Below are 26976 nucleotides of genomic sequence, written 5' to 3'. Positions count from 1 at the left end.
GCATTATAAGGTTTTTTAATAAGGCAAAGTAAAGTAACCAATGGTATCTAAGGCAGGCCATGGATGATGCGATTTTCTTTCCTGCAATTACAGGTTGCAGGAATGAAAAAAAAAAAAAAAAAAAAAAAAAAAAAATCGCTCAATTCCCTCATCAAACAATGACTGTATGAATGAATCCCTTGTGTGGAGCGATCGTGTTCTCCCAGTGGGGGGGCATCCCTGCTGGGAGAACACACCGTGATTATTGCTAGCGGCTCTAGCTGCTGGCAATAATCGCATTTAAAAATTTGACATGCTGGTTGTACCCAAGTCGATTGATAATAAAATGGGTACAATCAGCCTGCCCATAGATAGTCCCTGCTGAACCGGCCGAGATTCAAAACCATCTATGGCCGGCTTAACTGCCTTACGGTTAAGCCAGTAGGTATTTACAGGTAAGAGTGTTCCATTGGTGCTTCGTGTAACCCGATCCAAGAGTGGACATAACACAAGGAACAATAAAACCAAATCCAACCAGAAGAGCTTCTGGAGTAGGAGGCACCTGATAGAGGTTCTAACACTTCCATTCTGTGCAAAATGAAAAAAGGAAGGGGAAAGAAAAAAAAAAAAAAAGGAAGGGGGAAGGGGAAAGAAAAAAAAGGAAGGGGGAAGGGGAAAGAAAAAAAAAGGAAGGGGGAAGGGGAAAGAAAAAAAAAGGAAGGGGGAAGGGGAAAGAAAAAAAAAGGAAGGGGGAAGGGGAAAGAAAAAAAAAGGAAGGGGGAAGGGGAAAGAAAAAAAAAGGAAGGGGGAAGGGGAAAGAAAAAAAAGGAAGGGGGAAGGGGAAAGAAAAAAAAGGAAGGGGGAAGGGGAAAGAAAAAAAAGGAAGGGGGAGGAAAAAAAAAATAAAAAGGAAGGGGAAGAAAAAAAAAAAGGAAGGGGAAGAAAAAAAAAGTAAGGGGAAGAAAGAAGAAGTGTAAGTTCACCTTTTCATTTCTGAAAAGGTGAACTACCACTGTACACCCTCCCCACCACCCCTGGTCCCCGCATCACTCTGATCGGTCCTAGAAGCGCTGCATTAAAAAAAGAAAAAATTAAAAAATAAAAAGGGAAGGAGTTTTTCGGCCGCTGCACCACACAGCGGGGACTAGGGTTGGAAAGGGTGTACGGTGTAAGTTCACCTTTTCTTTTTTTCCTGAAAAGGTGAACTTACACTTTGAAAGATAGGTATATTACATCGGGAGGGACAGGGCTTCTTTGCCATTAAAAAGTCATCCTTGTACTTTGATGGAAACTCAAAAATTTTACCTGTTAAAAAAAAAAAAAATTCATCCCTGAACATTTGATTGATTATCTCCTGTCCAAGAAAATCAGAACAGGGGAGTTTATCATGAATGCAGATGTGCATATTTTTAAAATGGACATACAGGTCTATGCACTTGCTGTACATTTATGTCAAAAAAGTAACCCATGGAAATTGGACTTTTCCAACATATATGAACAGGCAATCATTTAGATCTTGACTCTAAACACTGGCCATAAATGATTATATTTTTTTGTTCGCCCGAGGGCTGAGCAAAAAAGAACAAATGGATTCCTTCTTCCACACAAGCAAGGTGGATAGAGGAATCTTCCCTGTTGGGACATTGTATTCTGACAGCAGTAAGTCTTCAATTGGCTGCAGCCAGCTGATCAAAAAAATATTTCCAACAAACCTGGCCTTATTTCAACCCATCAATGGCCAACTTAAAGTGGTTGTAAAGCCACTTTTTTTCTTCCTATAATCTCCAGAGTTATATTACAGTACGTGCCCCAGTGTATGTTATTTATTAAAAATATGCCGCTTCATACCCAATTTCAGAGCGTCGCTCACGTGACCGCCCGCTGCTGTCTTCCCCGATCCAACAGCTACATTGACACAGCTGACAGGCGGGGGTGGGGATGGGAGCAAGGAGAGACAGTGAAAGACAGAGGCACATAAACTGACCACGGTATCAGGGCTCAGCAGCCATGATAAACGTTTACAGAGCGGAGGGCAGCACCAGGTAGGATCAGCCAGGTATTTTAGATGATACAAAGGGCCAAATTACACAGCACAAGCACTGTGCTATTATTCATGCTTTAAGGGAACTGGATCCGTTTTTTTATTTTTAGGGTAACAAGCACTTCAAAGGATAAGTTCACTTTAAAAAATAAAAATAAATAAATAAATGCACTTTTTTTGCAGGTAAATAAAATTTGCATTTATTAAAAAATTTTTGGAGCCTGTAAATGTTTCACTAAATTTAAAATGAAAAGTAATGCAAAACACAACTTCAATAAAGCAAAACAAAAAACTACAACTCTTTTGGCTGTGACATTGTTTACCGTATCCCAATATGTATGCGATTAAAAAAAAAAAACCTTACTGTTCCGATAATTCCTGGTCACTACAATCACTGTAGTTGGGTTCTGAAGTTGAGCAGAGGCTGTCATCAAGCATATCATGGGGAAGGCCAGTTAATAACTGCTGTAACTGAATAGGGAAAGAAAAAAAAAAAAACAATAAATAATAATAATAAAAAAATTATATGTATTTTTTTTGCACACACCCATGTAGGTGAAGTCTACCTTATTTAAATTTTACTGGGAAACAAATCTTGCTGCTGTTATTTTACCCATTATCAGGATAATGAAACCTAGAATTATACTTGGAAATGTATGCATGCAGATATACAAGATGATGTGATGTAGGGAAAGGTCCTCTTTAAGGGGTCTGCAATATATTCACAAGTGTTAATATAGAGACTGAATGAATGAATGATTTGTAAAGCGCTGCAAATGCGAACTGAATCGCCTCAAGATTCTATATATCAGTTTTTTTTTTACAGCTGCTGTTTTTCCATGTAGTTTTATATAGAAAGTTTTTTGGTGCACACAATAGTGCAGATCTTGGTTTAATTTTTGAAAAAGTATAATCAAAGAACGTAAAAAAAAAAAAAAAAAAAAAAAAAAAAAAAAGGTATCATAAGCAGATTTCACTATCACTCTGCATACAGTTTTATATAATTATTTGTTCTAGTATCTTGTATTTACCAGTATATCATCTAGCAGACTGGGAAATGAAAGGGCATCCTTGGTAGACAATCAGGCCTTAAGATGGCAATAGACTGTTTGAATCTCAGCTGGTTCAGCAGGAACCGGCCAAGATTCAAACCATGTATGGGCAGGCTGATTGTACCTATGTTGATCAAATTGGGTACAACTATCCTGTAGAATGTTTCATGCGACTATAGCTGCTAGCAAGAATCACTGTATTCTCCCGGCTGGGACTGCTCCCCCCACCAGGAGAATACAATAGCTCAGCGGGAGGGATTCCCCCATAAATACTGACTGTGTTGATGAGGGAATCAAGTGATTTTTTTTTTTCCTGCAACCAAGAAAATCGCACCATCTATGGCTGGCTTTCCTTCATTGCACAGTGCTAGGAAATCTAACAGATACAGCTCACTGATTGGAGCAAAGAGCACAGATAGGACCTAAATCAGAGAGCTTCTGTTTCTTGATTACGCAATCACAACTCTGACTTAAGCGCACCTTAAGTCACCGCTAAAACTCAAATAAATCTCACATCCATACATGTGCATGTACGGATGTGGGATAGGGACTAATCTCCTTAACTGCCCCACGTACATATACTGCGACAGGGCGGCCCTTAAGCCCAAAATCACGTACCTGTACGCAAATTTTTTTGACAGTGCTTTTTTTTTTTTTTTTAAGCACTGATCACTGTATTAGTGTCACTGGTCCCCAAAAAGTGTCACTTAGTGTCCGATTTGTCCACCGCAATAAAAAAAAAAAAAAAAAAAAAATGATCGCCACCATTACTAGTAAAAAAATAAATTAATAACAAAAAAAGTCCATAAATCTATCCCATAGTTTGTAGACTATGTATAACTATGTAGACTATGTATTTTTTACAACAAGCATGCAGCAGAATACATACTGGTGTAAATTTGATTTTTGTTTTTAATAGCAGAAAGTAAAAAAAATAAATAAATGTTTTTTCCCAAAATTGTAGGTCTTTTGTTTATAGTGCAAAAAATTTTATTTGGGTACAGCGTCACACGACTGCGCAATTGTCCGTTAAAGCAACGCAGTGCCATATCGCCAAAATCGGTACATCCCTACTATGAACTGGTATGTGTAGTGTGCATAGAGCAGTGTAAATGGCCACAACTACCGGTGAGTTGCTCTGCCCCATACAAACAAAAGTAAAGGAGAAAAGGAGAGGTTCAGGAGCTCACAGAGGAAGTTACAAGGAGGCAGAAACACACAGTAAGCAACTAATTTATGAAAATTGATTAACCACTTGCCGACCAGCCTCTGTCATTATACCGCGGAAAGGTGGCATGATCCCGCAAATTGCCGTAGGTATGCGTCGGCTCAGGAACTCTCTATTGTGGGCGTGCGCTCCTGTTGCCCAGCAGGGGGGAGCCAATCAGCGGGTCCAGTGGACTTGATGTCCGCCAGCCACCCGCGATCGTTCCCTGCAGTGACAGAATGGGGATCTGCCTGTGTAAACCAGGCAAAACTCCATTCTGACAGCGGAGATCACACAGATCCTGTCTTACTGCTAAACAGGAAAATGGATCTGTACGTTTCCCCAGTCACATAGTCCCCCATACAGATGGAACACACCTGCAGGGAACAAATTTAACCCCTCGATCGCCCCTGATGTTAACCCCTTCCCTGTCAGCGTCATTAGTACAATAACAGTGCAAATTTTTAGCACTGATTACTATAATAATGTCACTGGTTCCCAAAAAAAGTGTAAAAAATGTCCGTTAGATGTCCGATCTGTCCGCCGCAATGTTGCAGCCACACTAAAAAAAAAAATCACTGATCGCCGCCATGACTAGTAAAAAATAAAATAAAATAATAATAATAATAAAAAAATGCCATAAATCTATCCCCTATTTTGTAGGCGCGATAACTTTTGTGCAAACCAATCAATATACGCTTATTGGGATTCTTTTCTACCAAAAATATGTAGCAGAATACATATTGGCCTAAACTGACGAATAAATTCATTTTTTTTTGGAAATGTTTTATAGCAGAAAGTAAAAAAAAATTTTTTTTTTTTTTCAAAAGTGACGCTTTTTTTTGGCAGTTGCGCAAAAAATAAAAACTGCAGTGGTGATCAAATACCGCACTTTAAATACCGTACATTCACATCAGTCCCTGCACTTAAACTGTGTGCTATAGAAATACTGCTTTACAAATATTTATTGAAACTTTGTAATCAGCCATTTGCCACACTTGTAAAAAAAAAAAATAAAAATCTTTAAAAATATCAAAGAATACATGCAGCAGATATATTGTGACTGTAGGTCTTTCTTTATTATAATCTAAAACTTGTACAGAGCCTTACAAAAGGATAATTGGCATTCAGTCATTATAGGTGAGACAGAAGAAGACGGCAGATGGTGCGATTAAACTAGTCCCTGGTGTGTCCTCAGAGAGGTGTGTACAATGAAGGGGATACATGGTGTACATACTCCATGTGTCCCACCCATCCACATGAGCTCAGCACTCTCACCAACTGTTCCCGGGCATAGTCCTCCGGGTCATACTCCTCATTGTCATTCTGCTGGGTCTGCAATGCTCCGGTGTCAAAGTCTATAGACATGGTGATGAATCTGATCTATTTGTAGGGCCGATAACCTATTAGGGAGGAAAAAAAAAAAAAAAAAAACACAGAAAAGGCGTTACCTGGACTGATCAATTAGAGCGTGTTCACTGTATTATATCAATCTATGTGTACAAAAAAAATAATAAATACGCCAACAATTATTATCCACTTGCCTACCAGCCAATTCTGACATTACTCACATACATGTAAAACATCAGCATTATTTTGCTAGAATGTTACTTAGAACTCCCCAAACATTATACATTATTTTTTCAGAAAGCAGAGACCCTGGAGAATAAAATGATGGTTGTTACAATTTTTTTGTCACATGATATTTGCGCAGCCATTTATGAAATAAAAGATTTGGGAAAAAGAAAATGATACACTTAAAGTGGTAGTGAAGCCTTTTTTGTAAACTTGTACCTACAGGTAAGCCTATAATAATAAGGTACAATGAACACCTGTATATCCTAAACCTGCACTGTTTAGGAGATATTCACACTGTATGTAGCCGGTGATGTCACCCACACATGCACTCTGAAGGGATGGCATACAAGTACTGTCCCTTCAGAGCTCTGTGCTGCAGCCGTGACTCCCGCGTGTGACGTCATCGCAGCTCAGCCAATCAGATGGCCGGAGGCTGTGAAACCAGAAGGAAGACCGGGTGAAGATAGAAGCCCTGTCAGCGGTGATAGTGTGCCGCTGGAGGGCTTCGTTCTAAGGTCAGCATTTCATAATGTGCTAGTATAAGATGCACACTAGCACATTATGCCATGGTCTTTCAGGGGTTTTTTAATTTTTTTTTAAAGGCTGCGGTTTTCTATTGCTTTAAATGAATTGAAGCTACAGTACCTAAAATGATCCATAAGAAACGCTTTAAAAGCCTTTACAGGTTATCTGTTTAGAGATAAACATGAGCTCTGGAAATTGTTGCTCTCACTGTGATGTTTGCGGTGATACCTCACATGTGTGGTGAGATCATACATAGTTACATAGTAGGTGAGGTTGAAAAAAAGACACACATCCATCCTATGTGTGATTATATGTCAGTATTACATTGTATATCCCTGTATGTTGCGGTCGTTCAGGTGCTTATCTAATAGTTTCTTGAAGATATTGATGCTCCCCGCTGAGACCACCGCCTGTGGAAGGGAATTCCACATCCTTGCCGCTCTTGCATGGTTTACATGTGTGCACCAGACCTACGTGTTTTGCATTTGCACATGAGCACAGGGATGCTTTTTTTTTTTTTCTTTTTTTATTATTATTTTTAATTTACTTTTTTTTCCATGAAACTTTATTACTATGACAAATGGGTGAACAAGACACTTGTGATAGCTTTGGGTGGTGACAGGTACTCTTTATGGAGACATCAGGGGGTCTAATAGACCTCTCATCCCTCCCCTGCGAGCTCTTCAAAACACAGAGAAGGGTTGATCAGAATAATGAGAGCACTGAAACTGACCACAAAGGAGGTAGGGGAATGGATGTTCCTCCATCTCCTCTGTGTATAGCTGACCAGACAGTGGTGACGGGAGGGGGAGGGGGGCCATACTGAGTGCTATAAAAGCGATTGGGTGGCTGTAAAGCTGCCCACATTACTTGTAATAGAAAGCCGATTGCTGGCTGAAAAAAGCAATACGAGTGTCATGGCTGCCGCTGTAGTCAATGTCATGATCCTGATAGAACTGGAAGTGGGTAATAAAAATGTGCAATTATTCCATTTCTCCATTTAAGCCTGAAAAGCATCAGTAGAACGTGGGTGCAATGTTCTGGATCCTGCAGACTATTCCTCCAGCTGGAGGGCTGTACCAAGGTTATGGGTACTAGCTATGGGGCTGGAGGAGGAATCAGATTACAAGGGTGATGGTGTCACAATACTTGGGCTCCATTCATATCTGCGAGTCCCTCTTCTGTGGTGGCAGATGTGACTTGTAGTCTTCCATTCACAGATCTCTGACTGGATGATTCAGCTGCGTGGGCGGAGCCATGCTGAATTTTTACTTTGACAGGCAATAGTGGAGAGAAGATCCCCCCCGAATTCTGTAAGGGGGGGGGGCGTGGACCCCAATTATGGATGTAACAGGAACCATGGTCAGAAAGGTGGATGCAAAGTGTCTTCTGATTGGACGAGATGGTAGAGCATGATGTTACCTCTCCACCTCGTCCAATCAGAGAAGGCTTTCCATTCATTCAGTAAATAAGCTGCATTCCCTGAATGGCTCCCATGCCAAGTGGCCGACCTCCTGTATTCACAATGCAGCCGCTTGGCACAGGACCAGAAGCCAGTGGAGATCACTGGAGCAATGGTGTTTCCAGCCTCCAGGGGCATCGGCCAGGTATGGTATATACTGTACATTGTTACACCAATCCCAGCTGGACCAATGTAACTATGTATACAATTTCCATACCTGGAATTCTTCTATAAACCCAACATTTCCTATTATGTGCCTGCTGTACCATGTACTTTACTGAATGGGTTGTTTTACAATCACTTTACCTCCCATCACTACAATAGTCACCGGCCAACCGCAATACATATATATTAGGCTGCAGCTTGCAAGTGGTTTACCAGGGTTATCACTGAAGCCATCAGCCATAACCCCGGAACTGTTTTCTCAGTCAGTGATTGTCTCTTTTTCATAAAAGTGGTCCAAGCAGCTAATTAGCCACTAGATTGCTTTCAGAAGCAAGACGCGAATTAAAGCGCCCCCATCCCTTTGTGCTCAAACAGAAATGTAAACGGTGTTCACACCACACATGTGAGATATTGCCGCAAACGTCAGAGCAAGAGCAATAATTCTAGCGCTAAAACCTCTTCTGTAATATTAAACTGGTAACCTGTATACTAGAGCTGCACGAATCTGGCCAAAATGAGAATCACATTTTTTTTTGCTTAGAATAAAAAGATCACGATTCTCGCGACGTAAAAGCTTTCACATTATACAAAAAAAAAAAATATGGGCTAACTTTACTGGTTAGTTTTTTGTTTTTTTTTTTTTAATTAAAGTAATGTTTTCCAAAAAAAACTGCATTTCAAAGACCGCTGCGCAAATACAGCGTGACATAAAATATTACAACAACCACCATTTTATTCTCTAGAGCAGTGATGGCGAACCTTGGCACCCCAGATGTTTTGGAACTACATTTCCCATGATGCTCAGGCACTCTGCAGTGTAGTTGAACATCATGGGAAATGTAGTTCCAAAACATCTGAGGTGCCAAGGTTCGCCATCACTGGTCTAGGGTGTCTACTAAAAAAAGATATATAATGTGTGGGGGTTCTAATTAATTTTCTAGCAAAAAAAAAAAAAAAAAAATTATTTTAACTCGAAACCAACAAATGTCAGAAAAAGGTTAATGGCTCTTTTACACGGGACGGATCCATGATGATCCGCCCCGTGAACACCCGCTTGCTCAGTGGGGATCACTCCGCCAATCCCCGCTGAGCAGGAAGATAACAGGTCCATCGCTGCACACTGTGCAGTGACGGACCTGTCAGAGCGCCGCTCTCCCCTATGGGGGGATCGGATGATGACTGACCGTAGAGTCCGTCGTCACCCGATCCGATCCGAAAACGGATGGAAAAGTAGGGTTTTCCTCCGTTACACTTTTTCGGATCGGAGCGGGTCGGATGTCAGCGGACATGTCACCGCTGACATCCGACGCTCCATAGGGGTCAATGGAGGGTCCGTTCAGGTCCGCCTAAAAAACTGACAGGCGGACCTGAACGGACAGTCCGTGTGAAAGAGGCCAGATGCGGCTTGCAGGAGATTTTTTTCTTCTCCTGTCAGCGCACCGCTTCAGTGTGAAAGCCCTACGGACTAAGACTGGGAAGCCATTAATGTTCATGTGTGTATAAAGGCCGGCATCCCAATACTTTTGGATAGATGATTTTCTCGCGGAGTACATTGTGTTCTCCTCTCCGGGGGGGTGTAGATGACATCACATATGAATGACCAGAGCCTCACACCACGCATGTCCACCTTCATATTTACATGCGTGGTTTTTTGTCATTTTTTTCTTTTGCTATTGAGTCGCATTTTTTAAAACACATTCCGGAGCAAAAAAATAACTAGAATAAAATGAAATGTTCACATGAAGCACCACAATGGTGAACACCGTGCTGATTGGAAATCATTCATTCTTCTTCCAGGTGCTCCTGTAGAAACACTTCTCACCACATCTGGTGTGATCCCAAGACTGACCATAGACTATGATTGTACAATCCTCTTCAGATCGATCATCCACTATGTAGTACAAGGGTCTCCCTGATCGGACACAATTGTATGGGGTGTCCTCTGATTACAGAGAATTATCATCCACTGAGTAATACAATCACCTGCCTGATTGAATACAATGAAAGGGTTTAGATTTGATTGCATATTATATGGTTTTAGTCAATTTAAAAGGAAAAAAAAAATTGTATAGTGTATGGCCAACACTATATAATATGAGGACACACCTATACAATCCAATCAGAGAGGCCCATGAACTATAACATTGATGGTGGAGCTAACGAAGATTGTATAGTTCAGGATTATACAACCAGATTGTATAGTGCAGGACTGTGCAATCAGATTGTACAATCTTCTACAATGCAATCACATCGTATGGTGTATGGCCAGGGTTACAAGATCACTGACAGCCCCAGGTGATCACACAGATGTACAATGATTCCAGTACAAAGTACGATGAACACACTCTTACTATTATAGCAGAGATCGCTCACACAGCACTCACCTCTCGCCCCCCACACTCTATTCCGGACATCAGCTGCCGATCTGCGGCCCTCCAACACAACACATCGTCCACTTCCCTCCTAACAGTCAAAATGGGAAGCAATTCAGCGATTGGTTCGACACTGACCAGAGTGACAACGCTATAGCCCAATCAATGACAAACACTGCCTGATAACTCCTCCTACCTACAGCTGATAGGTGGTGGAGGGAAGGAAGCCAAACCAGCCCAGCAAGGTGAATATTAGCGAGCAAGGTTTGGTTGGTTTGTACAGCCAACAGCCTCTATTCATTCCGCCAGAAGGCGGGCCAGTGGCGGGATTGGCAGCGGGAAGGCAGTGCGGGGCGCTGATTGGCTGAGGCGCGCTCTCTGTCATTAGTCAGTAGGAGAGTTGTCAGTGCGGGGATCAGTGAGAGGGAGAGTGCCCGGGGTACACAGAGAGTGGAAATGACACCCTGATGACATTGTGAGGGGATTCAAAGAGAGGGTCTGAGACTCAATTCTGTCTTATCTGGAGCTCAGCCAATCAGCTTTTTTACTTGCTAAGCTGCATGGAGATAATGAAAGCTTGAAGCTGATTGGTTGCTATAGGCAACAGCACCAGCTGAGAGAGAACTTGTCTCAGACACTTTTATTAATAACCCCCATTGGGTGTCTCCAACCCCCATAGAGGACATATAATGCTAAATCCTACCAATCCTGGACAGAGACATATGGGGGACACCATCATAAAATGTCACCTCTGCAGTTTTTATTTTTTGCGTTATAAACAAAAAAAGAGCAATATTTTTTACTTTTTTTGCTATAATAAATATCCAAAAAACAAACTTCTTCATCAGTTTAGGCCAATATGTATTCTTCTTCATATTTTTGGTAAAAAAAAAAAAAAATCACAATAAGCGCATATTGATTGGTTTATAGCGTCTACAAAATAGGGGATAGTTTTATGGCATTTTTATTATTAATTTATTTTTACTAGTAATGACGGTGATCAGCGATTTATTAGCGGGACTGCGACATTGTGACGGACAGATTGGACACTTTTGAAACGTGTCCGATCCAGATGGCCAGTCAGCAAGCCCAGACCACGATCTACCAATCACCTGTCCGATAAATGTGCTAAAACGCACAACGCACTTATGGTGCTATTATTTCTCAATGGCGCCCCAAACACTGGTAGCAGTTTGCCTGTCTTGTTATAGATTTTCCACACAAAAAAATACATAAAAAATGTGCAAAAACCCGCATTGGCAAACGCCCTTGGCTCAGAGTCAGAATTTGGTGCTTGAGCTTCTTTGGCACCTTTTCCATGCAACAGGCAGCCCATCCAAGTCAATGGGCTGTCAGACCAAAAACACGCTAACATGCGTGTCACAAGGCCCAACACGCCGCAACGCTCAGATTTGAATATAGTGTAATACTTACCATACCCGGACACGCCCCTCCTGATCATCCAAGGTGTGGGCGGGACCTCACCATCCTCATATACAATGTAGATTTATCGGTCTTTCATTGTGCTTGATGACATTAATCCCTTGACGTCAACAGTACATATATACAGTATCTCACAAAAGTAAGTACACCCCTCACATTTTTGTAAATATTTTATTATATCTTTTCATGTGACAACACTGAAGAAATGACACTTTGCTACAATGTAAAGTAGTGAGTGTACAGCTTGTATAACAGTGTACATTTTCTGTCCCCTCAAAATAACTCAACACACAGCCATTAATGTCTAAACCGCTGGCAACAAAAGTGAGTACACCCCTAAGTGAAAATGTCCAAATTGGGCCCAATTAGTCATTTTTCCTCCCCGGTGTTATGTGACTCGTTAGTGTTCTCGGGTGTTAATGGGGAGCAGGTGTGTTAAATTTGGTGTTATCGCTCTCGCTCTCTCATACTGGTCACTGGAAGTTCATCATGGCACCTCATGGCAAAGAACTTCCTGAGGATCTGAAAAAAAGAATTGTTGCTCTACATAAAGATGGCCTAGGCTATAAGAAGATTGCCAAGACCCTGAAACTGAGCTGCAGCACGGTGGCCAAGACCATACAGCGGTTTAACAGGACAGGCTCCACTCAGAACAGGCCTCACCATGGTCGACCAAAGAAGTTGAGTGCACATGCTCAGCGTCATATCCAAAAGTTGTCTTTGGTAAATAGACGTATGAGTGCTGCCAGCATTTCTGCAGAGATTGAAGGGGTGGGAGGTTCAGCCTGTCAGTACTCAGACCATACGCCACACACTGCATCAAATTGGTCTGCATGGCTGTCGTCCCAGAAGGAAGCCTCTTCTAAAGATGATGCACAAGAAAGCCTGCAAACAGTTTGCTGAAGACAAGCAGACTAAGGACATGGATTACTGGAACCATGTCCTGTGGTCTGATGAGACCAAGATAAGCTTATTTGGTTCAGATGGTGTCAAGCGTGTGTGGCGGCAACCAGGTAAGGAGTACAAAGACAAGTGTGTCTTTTTTTTTTTTTTTTTTTTAATTTTTTATTTATAACAGACAGAGTGGGTCCACATGGACCAAACAATACATCCAGCAGTATATCTCCACCACTGATTTTTACATAATACAGTACATTCAAGGCAATTATGTTTGCGGAATCATGGTGAATTAATTAGTACAGTCCCATGTGTTCCCCCTCTCCTTCTTTTTTCCCTTTTTCCAAGAAGTTATGGAGGGGTCCTGCAAGCAGGAAAAGAAAGGGGTAGCAAAGTGAAGGAGCAGAAAAGAGATATAGAGTGGGGGAAGTATATGGGGAAGACAGGGGTGGGGGGGGGGGGTGGGGAGGGAGTCCCCAGAATCATGGATCGAATGTGATGTAGTGCAGCAGCATCACTGAATTCCCTGTGTCCGGCATGCAGCAAACCGGGTTAAATCGGTATAGTTGTTTGTAAAGCCTGTCCTTCACTGGAGTATATAAACATGTTCCACAACTGCCACGTTTTGGAAAATTTTTCTTGTCTGTTTTGCGCTGTATGGATGAAATCTTCCATATGTTTAATCTCTTCTACTTTTTTAATCCATAATGCTATGGGTGGTGGAGTTGTGGATTTCCAATATAATGGGATACAGGCCTTAGCTGCGTCTAAAAGATGACGCAGCACTGACTTGTTATATGCTTTCATGGGAATGTTTGCCGCATGCAGGAGGAAGAAGGCCGGATCATCAGTTATAGTATATTCTGTAAATTTCTGTATGGTCTGCTTTACAGTTTGCCAGAAAATTGTCAGACCAGGGCATGACCAAAAGACATGTAATAGTGTTCCTTTTTCCTTTTGGCATCGCCAGCAAAGGTCAGATGTTGCTGGGAAGAATCTGCTTAACTGTGTTGGGGTTCTGTACCAGTGTGATAGGATTTTATAGTTCGTCTCTTGAGTTTTGGCACATATAGAAGATTTGTGTGTGAATTTCAGAATCTGTTGTTTCTTGGCTAGATTGAATGTTACGTTCAGTTCTTTTTCCCATTTGGTCAGTCCCGGTGGGACAAAATCTGTTGGGGGAGTATTGAGGATGTTGTAGGTCAGGGAGAGTGTGTGTGGTAGAGCCCCCGGGGTTGAGCATATGTCTTCGAACGTGGTGAGTATCTGTCCGTTCGTTGGGGGTTGAATGGTTTGGAGGAAATGACTCAGTTGAAGTGCCCTCAGGAAGTCCAGTTTGTATGTGCCTGCTGGGTCAGTGAGTTCTGCGGTTGTTTTCCAGCGCCCGCCCGCACTAAAGTGGGAGGATTGATAAAGGTCCAACCTAGCTAGGTTTCCAAATACCTGATCTTGCAGTCCCGGTGTGAACAGCGGGTTCCCTAGTATTGGGTATAAAGGGGAATTCAGTGATGACAGGTTAGTCCTTGTAAGCAGTCTAGCACAGACGAGTATGGTGTTCCCTATTAGTGGGTGTCTCTTGATCTCCGCCGGGATGGCCGGATGACACCAAGGAGCTCTTCGGAGCGGGACTTGACTTTGGTTTTGTTCCAAGCTAGTCCAGAGCTTGGTCTCTTGGTGTCGACACCAGTCGATCAATCTGCCCAGATGGACCGCCTGGTAGTAGGCACGAACGTCTGGTAGTGCTAGGCCACCGTACTGCTTGGGGAGGACTAAAATTTTGTGAGCTAGTCTCGGTTTTTGTTTAGCCCAAACAAATTCCGAAAACATCGATTGTACTTTCTTGAAATAAGGCGTAGGTATGTTCACAGGTAGTGCTTGCATAAGGTAGAGGAATTTAGGAAGGATGGACATTTTCAGTATGTTGCACCTTCCCACCCAGGAGTGTAAGCCCGCGCCCCATTTGTTTAGACGCTCCCTTGTCGTTTTAAGCAGTGGCGGAAAATTTAGTTCATAAAGCTGTGATAGATTATGGGGAATTTGTGTACCTAAATATTTTAGGGTCTTGTTATTCCATTTCAAATGAATACTGGATTGGAGGTGCAACAGCTGTGAATTTGGTATTCCAACTCCCATAGCTTCCGATTTGGCGATGTTTATCTTTAGGTTGGTGAGACTGCCGTATAGTTCGAACTCTTTCAGCAGATTAGGTAGGGAAATTGTTGGGTTTGTAAGTGAGAACATGAGGTCGTCCGCATAAGCGGATACCTTGTATTGGGTTTGACAACATCCCGTTAGCTCTGACTCTGGCGGACGGTGTCGTGTAAACTGCCATAATCCATCTTAACATCTTTCTCCCAACCCCTACGTGTCTGAGTGTTTCGAACATAAAGGCCCAGTTTACACGGTCGAATGCCTTTTCCGCATCTGTGCTGACGAAGACACTCGGTGTTTTTGTGCGGTTGGCTGTATGAATTAGGTTCAACACCTTAGTGGTGTTGTCCCTCGCCTCCCTAGTGGGCACAAAGCCCACCTGATCTAGATGTATTAGGTGTGGGAGGTGTAGCTGTAGTCTGGATGCTATTATTTTAGTGAATAATTTGATATCCGTATTGAGCAGGGAAATTGGCCGGTAGCTTCCGCACTGGGTCAGATCCTTCCCTTCTTTAGGGATGACCGAGATCTGAGCCTGCAAGGAGGAGTCATGGAACCCGCCCCCTCTGTGTGATTATTAAACAGCTCCACCATGTGGATCCCCAGGGTTGGTAGAAGGGTTTTATAGTACTGCACTGTTAGACCGTCTGGGCCCGGGGCCTTCCCCGGTTTGGTGCTGCCTATTGCTGCTTGTAGTTCAGATAATGTTATAGGGTCCTCTAGTAAGTCGCGTGTTTCGTTGGACAATGTGGGCATTAGGGAGTTAGTTAAATATTCTCTCATTCGCTCTGTCGGTGGACTTGTCGTGGGGATGTTGTATAGTTTTTCGTAGAAAGATTTGAATTCATTTGTAATTTGTTGAGGAAGTGTCGTTTTGTGGCCTAGGTGTGAATAGATATGTGGTATATAGGAAGCCATCCTTTGAGTCTGTAGAGATTGTGCCAGCATTCTGCCACATTTGTTGCCCGATTCGTATACTCTTTTCCTGGTAATTTGCATCGCAGCTTTAGCTTTATAATGAAGTAGATCATTGATCTGCGCACGAACCGTATCCAATTCAGTCCCCAATTATCTGGTCTGAGTCTGTTTATGTGCAATCTCTAGTGTCTGTAATTTCTTTATCAGTAGGGTCATTTGTTCAGTCCTCTGCTTTTTAAGTCGTGAACCATGTTGTATAAGGATACCCCTTATCACTGCCTTGTGGGCTTCCCATACGAGGCCCTTGTTATTGTCCGTGGTGTGGTTGTCTTGGAAGTAGTGTGTTATCTCTCTGGTGACAGCTGTGAGCGTCTCCTGGTCTTGCAGTAGGCTCTCGTTCAGTCTCCAAGGACTTCTTTGTCCTTTGTAGAAGTCTGTCAAAGCGTAACGCATCATGACTGGGGCATGGTCGGACCATGTAATGGAGCCTATAGTGGTGTTTTTGACTGCTTGAAGTTGTCTATGGGGGATCAAAAGGTAGTCTATACGTGAGTATGTTTGGTGTGGGCGGGAGAAAAAAGTATAGTCCCGTTCTCCGGGATGTAGAAGACGCCAAGTATCTATTAATTGAGTCTCGTGTAGGGCCAAGTAAATAGCTCTGCGTGTGTTTTTGTGTGTGGAAGATGTTCCCGTTGAGGTGTCCTCTGAAGGGAGGAGGGGGACATTTAAATCTCCTCCCACAATGAGTTGGCCTTCTGTGAATTTTTGAAGAAGTTTCAAATGTTTCCTGATAAAAGCGTCTTGGTGACATTTGGGGGCGTATAAATTGGCTATAGTCACCTTCACGTCACCTATCATGCCCTTGAGGAAGAGGTATCTTCCCTCCGGGTCTCTCTTTATGGCAGCCAAGGACCAGGGTATTTTAGCCGATATCTGAATGGAGACCCCTCTTGATTTAGCCTCCGAATACGTTGAGTGGTATACCGTCAGGGAATGTCTGTTTTTCAGGATGGGAAAAGCATTTTCCCGGAAGTGAGTTTCTTGTAGCAGAACTATGTCTGCTTTCATGCGTCTCATATCGTTTTGTAGCATTCTTCTTTTTTCTGGGACATTAAGTCCTTTTGCGTTTAAGGTCACAATGTGGAGTTCGTCCATGATCCTGGGGATTGGGGGGGGTAAAGAGATAGTAGAAGGGGGAGGTGTGAGCAGGAAGGGAGTAGAGAAGAAACAGATAAGTGTGAGAAATCAGAAAAGAAATAGAAATGAGAGTAAGAGACTCTGGATCAGGGTCTCCAATTCCTATTTAGGGTAGCAAAAACTTGCTTATACGCTCTGCAGGGAAGCCTGCGTATTGAGCGTGGCCTAAGTGGGAGTGTGATCAGCGAAGGACCTGGGAGGTGTCCGGGCACCGCCCACACTCCCCCTACCTTGGTGTATATATAAGTGCAGGCAGGTGTAACAATGACAATCATGTCTTTGACAAGAAATGAACAGGTATTATAACCTCATAGAACAACATTCCTACATAACATTTCTAACATGTCTTAATACAGACTGCAATACTTGTATGGTAATATAGGAAAGCAGGCCAGGCATGTAGTTAAAACAGTAACTAAAACAAATCTCCGGTGTGGAATCCCATCACCCCCACCCCCCGGGGCCCAACCAACCGCCCGCCGACATCTTCCTCCCTCCCTTGGCAGCGGGCAATCCGCACGTCAGTGGCCAATGGCGGGGTGAAGGGTCCGCGTCCTGGAAAAGCCCCCCGCAACCCCCTCCCACATCAGCTTCCGACACACGACCACCCCAGTAAAGCCCTACCCTCCCGTTTGTAACCGTGCCAACATCCCAACATATACGTTCTTGATTGGAGCAGGAACTAAACACCGACGGTACTCATTGGCAATAGTCGTAAGACTTCTTGAACGGTCTGCAATCAAGTTGTGGGATGTGGGGCTAGTTGCCGGGTGAACGGAGTCAGATCTTCCGCCTGTGCTCCTCCGTTATACATCATGTGTTGGCGTGATCACTTTGAGCATGTTATCATTTGAAATTCCTATCTTGACACGTAGTTCGTGTTGGGGTGGGAAAAGTCCCCTGACAGGTTGGCTGCGAGTATTTGCTCTAGATGCAGTGTCTCATGAGATATTCTTTAGATGTTCCTTATGCCGGGGGGGATTAGGGAGGGACCTCTCTTGCTCACCCCTTTCTGCCCGTGTGGAGTTGCACAGGCTAACCTTAAACTGTAACTTGGCCCTAGTGTAGCAACAGACACGTGGTCTTCTCGAAATTCAGGATGACCTGGCAGTGGCATAGGAGGCTGTTGGTTTTACTCAGTACTTTGGTCTACAGTATACGTATTGGAGCTGACAATGAGGGGGGGTAGCTCCCAAACCCTCCGCTCCCCCCTGTTCATAATATGCAGGCCTCCCGCCCCGTCCAGGTCTGTGTGGTAAGCAAGGTGGGTGCCGAGTAAGTGTTCCGGGGAACTTGAGACCGGGGGAGAACCCCCATGGTTAAACAGAGAAAGGTGCAACAGTAACTATGCCTACTTCCCATGTCTTTTTAACTGGTCATGTACAGAAGTCAAGACTCACGTGAACCGCTGTTGTTGGAGGCTCTAGAATGGCCCCGATTCCTCTGGGACCTGGGCGGCTGGTTGGATCCGGGCGGCAGGGGCCCCGAGCGGCCCATCGGTCTAGGAATTTTCAGCAGCCAGTTGGGTATTGGGATCGGGTCAAACCCCATAAAGGTGAAGCAGGCAGGGAGATCCGCCGGTGATCGCAATGTGAATGAGGACTGGTTGGATCGAAATATCACTGCTAGAGGATACCCCCATCTATAAGTGTATCCATGTTGCCTTGCAGCTTCCAACAGTGGTTTTAGCATCGCTCTGCGTTGGAGGGTAGCTCTGGATATATCCGGTAAAATTTGAATTTGTGCCCCGTCAAATTCTATGTCTCCGCTCCCCCAGGCGTTGCGCAAGATGGTTTCTTTTTGAGCATACCAGTGCAAGCGGCATAGGACGTCTCGGGGTCTAGCTGGGTCTGTAGACTTTGGTCCTAGGGTACGATGGACCCTGTCAATTTCCAAAGAGGTTGCGGGGTTTTCTAGGAGTCTCTGGAATATGGCTGTTACTGTCTCCGCCAGGTCCTCTGGTCCCGTTGCCTCCGGGATCCCCCGCAACCTGAGGTTGTTGCGGCGGCTACGGTCCTCCATTTCTTCGATATGCAGCTGCATCTCTTGTAATTCCATATTGTGGGATTCTTGGGCTTGTTCCAGGGATAGAACTCTGGATTCCAATGTAGTGGTCTGAGTTTCCCCAGCGGACACTCGATGGTTAATTGTGTGCAGCTCTGACCTGATCTCCTGTATGTCCTTGTTATGTGCTTCCTCCACACGTTGGATCAGGGCCTCGATATCAGCCCTGGTAGGAAGAGCCTGCAGCATGGCGCGGAGGTCATCTTCTATCCGTATCTGGCTGTGTGTGGAGGTTGCCGGCTCAGTTCTGAATGTGGCTGGGGTCCCCATGTGTGGATCTGCTTCCATAACGTTAGCTGGGGAGAGTGTCCGTGTCACAGGGGGGATCCTCTCCGTATAGTGTGCACGTGGCGTGGCTACAATGGCGCCTGGGGATGTCTCCTGCCTGTCTCTGAGGAATCGTCTTATCCCGTGCTGTGGGATCGGGGTTCCGGTTCGTCTAGTTGTCGCTCTTGTCTTGTAATGTTTAGAGGTGGACATGCCGTGTTCACCTGCAGAAGAAGAGGGTTGTTTGGCAGGCGAAGTGCGGATCGGGCCCGGAGCTCCTTCAGCTCACGTCTTTACTCGGCCATCGCTAAGCCATGCCCAACGGACAAGTGTGTCTTGCCTACAGTCAAGCATGGTGGTGGGAGTGTCATGGTCTGGGGCTGTATGAGTGCTGCCGGCACTGGGGAGCTACAGATCATTGAGGGAACCATGAATGTCAACATGTACTGTGACATACTGAAGCAAAGCATGATCCCCTCCCTTCAGAGACTGGGCAGCAGGGCAGTATTCCAACATAATAACAACCCCAAACACACCTCCAAGATGACCACTGCCTTGATAAAGAAGCTGAGGGTAAAGGTGATGGACTGGCCAAGCATGTCTCCAGACCTAAACCCTATTGAGCATCTGTGGGGCAGGCTCAAATGGAAGGTGGAGGAGCGCAAGGTCTCTAACATCCACCAGCTCCGTGATGTCGTTATGGAGGAGTGGAAGAGGACTCCAGTGGCAACCTGTGAAGCTCTTGTGAACTCCATGCCCAAGAGGGTTAAGGCAGTGCTGGAAAATAATGGTGGCCACACAAAATATTGATACTTTGGGCCCAATTTGGACATTTTCACTTAGGGGTGTACTCACTTTACTTGCCAGCGGTTTAGACATTAATGGCTGTGTGTTGAGTTATTTTGAGGGGACAGCAAATTTACACTGTTATACAAGCTGTACACTCACTACTTTACATTGTAGAAAAGTGTAATTTCTTCAGTGTTGTCACATGAAAAGATAGAATAAAATATTTACAAAAATGTGAGGGGTGTACTCACTTGTGTGAGATACTGTATATATGCGGCCTCTCAGCAGGGGGGCCTTAACGTCACGCGGGTCATGCGGCCGCATATATATATTTATAAATATCACATCTTATTTACCTCTAGACTTACTGAACAATAACTCCTCAAACTGAAAGGATAATTTTCTTAATTCATATGCAGTGGCTGTGATGCTTTGCTTCATGACGCTGCAAAAATCATCCCATCACATTCAGCAGGCAGTTCTACCACCAAACGCCACCCATGTCGCATGACAACTGTGAGCGAAATACTAGACTTGCAATTGTGGCACAGAATTCCCCAAACCCCAAATGGTTGTAAAAAAAAAAAAAACATTCAGGAGGAGGCAGTATCGCACCACAGATCGCTCTTCAGAAAGCTACACAGATGGAAACAAGCCCTTATATAGTATAATATAATCCAAAACTATTTTTGCTTAGGTTTGGAGAGTATGGTTAGGGGGGATAGAACCTCTGTCAGCTTTTTATTGCTGTTTCTGACCCTGTTTTAAAGTTGCCACCAGAGCAGTAATAGAGGGGAAATTTTCCAATAGGGACACTTGTTCCTGTGACAAATGTCTAAAGCAGCCATTCTCAACTTTTTCAACACAGAGGAACCCTTGATATAACTTTCTTGTCTCAGGAAACCCCTGCTAAAAATGACTATATCTACAACTCATGATACATTAGTGTGATGGTCAGTGGGAAGAATGTTCCTTACGCTTGTGAACACTGGGAAGAATTACCTCCTTACAAATAGCTAAAAAGATCAATGGTGGCAGTTGGAACTTATCTGAGAGGCAGAACCTGCTCATTTCTCAAGGGACCCCTAGCAACCACTGGAGGAACCCTAGGATTCCATGGAACCCTAATTGAGAAACCCTGGTCTAAAGGATTATACGTTGGATATGCATTTATTCAGTTGTCAACAATGTGTGGGCTGCAGTGCTGCTGCCTGTGATTATACATTACTGATATTTACATCTCACTCTGAATGAGTAATTCTATGGCAGTGGAACATGCGCAGAATAACCTTGGCCTTCGGTCTTTCAGAATCAGATGAGATCATTCTGCGCATGCGCCACTGCCAGATGAAAGTCTAATTTAGGAGAGGATGTAAACATTAATAGTGTGCAATGAATGGCAGTGGTGCCACTGCCTACATATTATTGTCAGCCTTGAGCAGCAGCAGCAGCCAATAGGGTCAATGTATGGGTCACAGGGGTTGCAGTGGTGACCCTGCCCATACTCCAGGTGGGCTGTGCAGCCTCCTTGTCACATTTTTTTTTACATTGGTGTCACTGGAAGAAAAGCACTTGCCCTGCCACCCTGCATAGGTAATTCACACAGGCATTCCATTTGTCCGTTTTTCCTTTGTCCATTGACAGGGGAAAAACAGACACCCACATATTTCTATGGGCAAGCGGATGTTAGTAGATGATCATCTATTGACATCTACCTTCATTAACATCCATTTTTTGAAACAGAAGAAAGCTTTATTTTTCTTCTGTTAAAAAAACAGAAGCGGACCTAAATGAATGTCAACAGACAAATGGTCCGTTTTTGCATCAATTTTTGCATTGGTTGTTAGGAGCGGCCACCCGGCGGCGTCCTAACAACTGATGACTCATCAGTCGGGGTTTGTTCGCCACTGATAAACAATTGCTTGCAATTCAAAATTCTGAAAAAAAAACAATAAATAAGATGTAGCGCCCTGGGGTTTAGTCACGGAGCTCCTCGCTAAGTCCTTTGTCAGGAATAGTTACTGTAGTTAATTGCTAGGGATCCTTTGATTTCTCCCTAAGTTTGGCCGGGTTATACTTTCCTCTTCTACCACTAGGTGGCCGGGCACTTGGAGGTATTAGATTGAGAAGGACAACTCAAGGTCAGGTTATGGGTAGATGGGGTATCTCAGCCAATGGGCAGGGATTTTGTTGAATCCCTTGGCCTGCTGGGAGAGCCTATATATTCGGGAAAAGTCAGGTGATCCAGGTTCTTGTGTGCCACCCGGTCCGCTGTCTGGATGGGACGTGTGTAGTACGCCCCACGGCTGCTGGGCTGGAGATTGGGCCTATCCCAGGGGCATCAGGCTGCCAGGCTATGTGAGGGCCTATCCAGAAGTAAGAGGGCAGTGCAGGGTTGGGGCTGCGACGTGGTGTCAAACCAAAAGTGACGGTCCTGCCGGCCGGAGAACCTGTCAGTGGTTGGAGGTAGAAGGGAAGTTGTCGCCATGAAGGGACCAATCGCCTTTACCAGGGACCATAGTGAGTAACTGAAGCAAGTACCGGAGCAGTATTCTCACCGAACGGGCACGGTGGAGAATCGGGAAACTTCAGGCGGCGATCAAGTCAGTGACCCAACCAGTGGAGGTGACACTTGCAGAGCAGCATTGTGTGTCAAGCTAGGGACCGAGCTGGTCAGCAGGGGTGAAGCTTGAAGGTATCCAAAGTGCCAAGCTAGGGACCCAGCGGGAAAGCGTGGGTGATGCTTGGGGGAGATACCACCGCAAAAGCCTTGAGGAGCTCACAGGATTTAGAGTTAGTGAATAAGAGGGTCCAGTGAGAGACCAGGAGCTCAAGGGGCTGAAGTACTACAAGGAGAAGTTGTAGTACAGCTGAGAAAACTGTTGAACTTTGTGTTAGGAACTGTTTAAGTACTGTTACCATAGGAGACAGTAATCCTGCACGTGCAGAAGTGGCACCTTGCTGGGGCCTTTTCCTGTACGGCTGTCCTCCTATCGAAGTCTTGGAGTCTGCCATTGAAATCGCAACTACTTAAGGGTGTCCTGGCTCTAACCCTCTTCCCCCTACCAAATATAAAAAAAGGACTGTCAAAGAAATAAAACCTCTTTTACATCCAAGAAGTGTCTGGCGTCGAATGACCTTTACCACCTTTGCACTCACTATGCCTCACAACCCACCACATATTGAAGGATGTACGCTATCTTTGGCCTCGAAGGTTCTCATCAGACTGGAAAAGGTAAGAGATTCTGCTACAAATAAAAATGTACCCCGGTGTAGATCCACCGTCAATCACGATGCCCGCTGCTACCGCCAACTTGAAAAAAAAAAAAAGAAAAAAAAAAAAGCTCCTTACCTGATGAAGGCTTGCACCGTCTGACAGCTCTGCCATCTGACAGTTCCTAAATAACTAAGGGGCGGGGACACCCCAGAAGCAGCAAAACTAGCCTTTCCATGAGACTGTAACCTAACAGAGTCTGGAAAGGCATGACCAGTGTAGTCCAGATTTTACCCCCATCTTGTACTTACCAAAAACAGGCCACCCATACTCCAACCCCCATACCTTCCTAAATAATGAGACCACACCATACTTCTGGAGTATAAAATGGCCACGACAGCCTCTTTATTAACACCGTATAAAATTAACTCCAATATCAAAACTTTAAATATATAAATAACATATATATATAACATATATATATAACCTCAGGTAACGATCAACCTATTTAAACCAATCTATTGGTCAGTGACGGAGCTACACCCTATTTTACCACCCATCAAAAACAGTACACTGCGGGCACCATGATTTAAACTGAATAAGGCCTCCAGCTGTACCGCTCGGAGACAACCCCTACCCGCAGTGCAACATACCGGTATTCCATTTCGGAATACACAGGAGGGGCCATACTATTGATGACCCCCCACCCCATTTTAACCTTTCATTTACCGCTACCGTCACCGACCAACATCAAAAAACCAGCCATCCAGCTGTCATGACGACGCTCATCCACTGATCCTGAAACGAAAAAACACACACATTAACCGGCACAACAACACATCACCTAGGGAGGGAGGGTGGGAGATTCTGCCTCCTTGTGTCTTTTCACCCCACGCACTGCCCGTTCTGGCTCCACCCCCACCTTATAACTGGACACTCCCCCCAACTTTCCTCCTCTCTCCTCCCCCTACCTTTTCCCAAAACTTAACCCTGTGTGTCACTAGACACACTGTCATGCCCGGCCCTGCTCTAACTTCATTTCTTTCATCGCTCCGGGCCTTACTTGACCAGTGTAGTCCAGATTTTACCCCCATCTTGTACTTACCAAAAACAGGCCACCCATACTCCAACCCCCATACCTTCCTAAATAATGAGACCACACCATACTTCTGGAGTATAAAATGGCCACGACAGCCTCTTTATTAACACCGTATAAAATTAACTCCAATATCAAAACTTTAAATATATAAATAACATATATATATAACATATATATATAACCTCAGGTAACGATCAACCTATTTAAACCAATCTATTGGTCAGTGACGGAGCTACACCCTATTTTACCACCCATCAAAAACAGTACACTGCGGGCACCATGATTTAAACTGAATAAGGCCTCCAGCTGTACCGCTCGGAGACAACCCCTACCCGCAGTGCAACATACCGGTATTCCATTTCGGAATACACAGGAGGGGCCATACTATTGATGACCCCCCACCCCATTTTAACCTTTCATTTACCGCTACCGTCACCGACCAACATCAAAAAACCAGCCACAGCCCGAAAGGATGAAACCTTATCCTTAAGGGCCCCTCCACACCCTCAAAGCCTTCTGAATTCCGTCCTGCAATCCCATAGACCAAAGATCAATCCCTACATCCGTGAGGTGAACCCCATCCTTTCTCAAATAGAGGCCTACATTTAACTCCAATTCTCTGTGACGAATCACCATGCCCCCTTGTTGCACTATAAACCTTCCAACCACCCTATTAACTCTTATCCGAGCCTTGTTGATTCTTTCCACTGACCTGGCATTGCGCCACGTCGTACGTGCCACAATATCTGACCATAACAGCAGTGTCTGCGGAAATTTAGAACGTATGTGTAACAAATCCGCCTTAACAGCCGCTATCAGCTCCCTGACAGTACTTACTCCAAAATCATTGCCCCCGGCGTGAATAACCAACACATCCGGTGGCCTATCGAGCCATGCATATCTCTCCACCTCTGGCACCACTCTACCCCACAACATGCCTGGTCTCCCCAACCATCTGATAAACGCCTCCCTCCTTGATATGCCCAACTGCCTACCATCGGGTCTCGCATCACCTCTCCTTGCCCCCCAACACACATACGAGTGTCCTAGTATCCAGACGAGGCGTGGAGACACTCCATCTGAAACGAAAAGACAACAAGGAACGGTGACACCAGTAAAACCAAGACTACCCCGCCATCTGCGTACAAACATCAAAACCCTTCATCTTCATTTTTTTTTTTTTTTTTTTTTTATTCAACTACTAATTGAGGACGGATGTACGTGCGGAATCTCCTTGATTCCCAACGCCCGATCCTCTTCACCGCCGCCTCGTCCAATCCACATCTGGCAGCTTCTGTAGCCGCCCCAATGCGGAAGGAGTGTGAGGCGTAAGCCTTCCCATCCAAACCTACTGCACCCAAACATTTCCTAAACACTGCCACAAATTGAAATCTGGATAAATGCGATCCATCTGCATGACACAAAAATGGCCCCTCAACTGACGGTCTCACTTTTTGAAAAGCGCTAACCGTTCTTACCGGACACACTGTTGATCCTGGCAAGGCGAACAACCACACATCCACGCCCCTGCCAAGCTGATCTGTTTTCGATCTGCGCAGCCGTAAACCCACCCTGTCAGCGTGAGTACTTACATCCTGAACCAAAATACCTCCCGCTTCCTTCCTGGACGGACTAACCAACTCGCCCACCCTAAAAGCCCCAAAAAAGGCTAACGAAAAAGCCGCTGCAAACAATAAACACTCATAACTTGAATCACAAACAAATCGTAACTGTGCACAGATTAATACCAGGTTTTGAAACGTGACAGGCCTACGGTTATCCCTTTTTTTTTGACCTTTCCGATACCCTTTTAGTGCCTGCCTCACCCCAAAATCTTTAGTCCAATCCCCTTTTCCTTGTAGCTTAAAGAGAAACGACAATGCGGCCAACTTTTTACCAATGGACGAAAATGCCACCCCACATTCCATATTCCTAGCCACAAAATATAGTACCATTAATCTCGCTTCCCCGCCAGCCTCACTAACCCCAGCTTCACAGATAAGTCCTGACCATTCCTTCCATACCTTCACATATGCCGCCCAAGTGGACTCACTCACAGACCGTTGTATCCATCCCGCGATGACTCCAATGCCAGCTCCCAGATCCACTCCGGGCAAGGGATTCCTTCCAACTCTGCATCCGGAGCTAATTCCCTGAACTTGTCCCACTGAAAGCGAGACAGTGAATCAGCCAGTGTGTTATCGACTCCAGGTATGTGGACAGCATATATGAAAATATTCAATTGCAAGCAACGCAAAACCAACTGCCGTAATAGCCTTATGACAGGTGGGGAAGACGCCGACATGCGATTGACTACCTGCACCACTCCCATATTGTCGCAATTCAATCGCAACTTCAGGTTCTGACAAGACTTCCCCCACAACTCTATAGCCAATACTACCGGAAATAATTCCAGCAATACCAGGTTACGCAGGAATCCCGCTTCCACCCAGGATTTTGGCCAATGCTCCGCACTCCATTGCCCTTGAAAATAAGCCCCGTAACCAGTTGACCCCGCCGCGTCTGTAACCAACTCCATGTCAAAATTACTTACCG

The 26976-nt window shown here is 44.6% G+C and overlaps 1 protein-coding gene across 1 annotated transcript in view; it reads right to left on the bottom strand.

Moving 5' to 3' along the window:
* Positions 1-10525, bottom strand: part of CEP152 (centrosomal protein 152) — a 116182-nt gene extending 105657 nt beyond the window's left edge. Inside the window, exons 1-3 of the mRNA XM_073618667.1 lie at positions 10394-10525; positions 5558-5682; positions 2385-2491 (exon numbers count right to left, since the gene is read on the bottom strand). Coding sequence (XP_073474768.1) covers positions 2385-2491; positions 5558-5647 — 197 coding nt within the window. The 5' untranslated portion in view covers positions 5648-5682; positions 10394-10525. The remainder of the gene's footprint in view (positions 1-2384; positions 2492-5557; positions 5683-10393) is intronic.
* Positions 10526-26976: the final 16451 nt, after the last annotated feature.

Source organism: Aquarana catesbeiana, linkage group LG03, assembly GCF_042186555.1.
Source record: "Aquarana catesbeiana isolate 2022-GZ linkage group LG03, ASM4218655v1, whole genome shotgun sequence".
NCBI lineage: Eukaryota > Metazoa > Chordata > Amphibia > Anura > Ranidae > Aquarana > Aquarana catesbeiana.
This window is presented reverse-complemented; position numbering and strand designations above follow the sequence as displayed.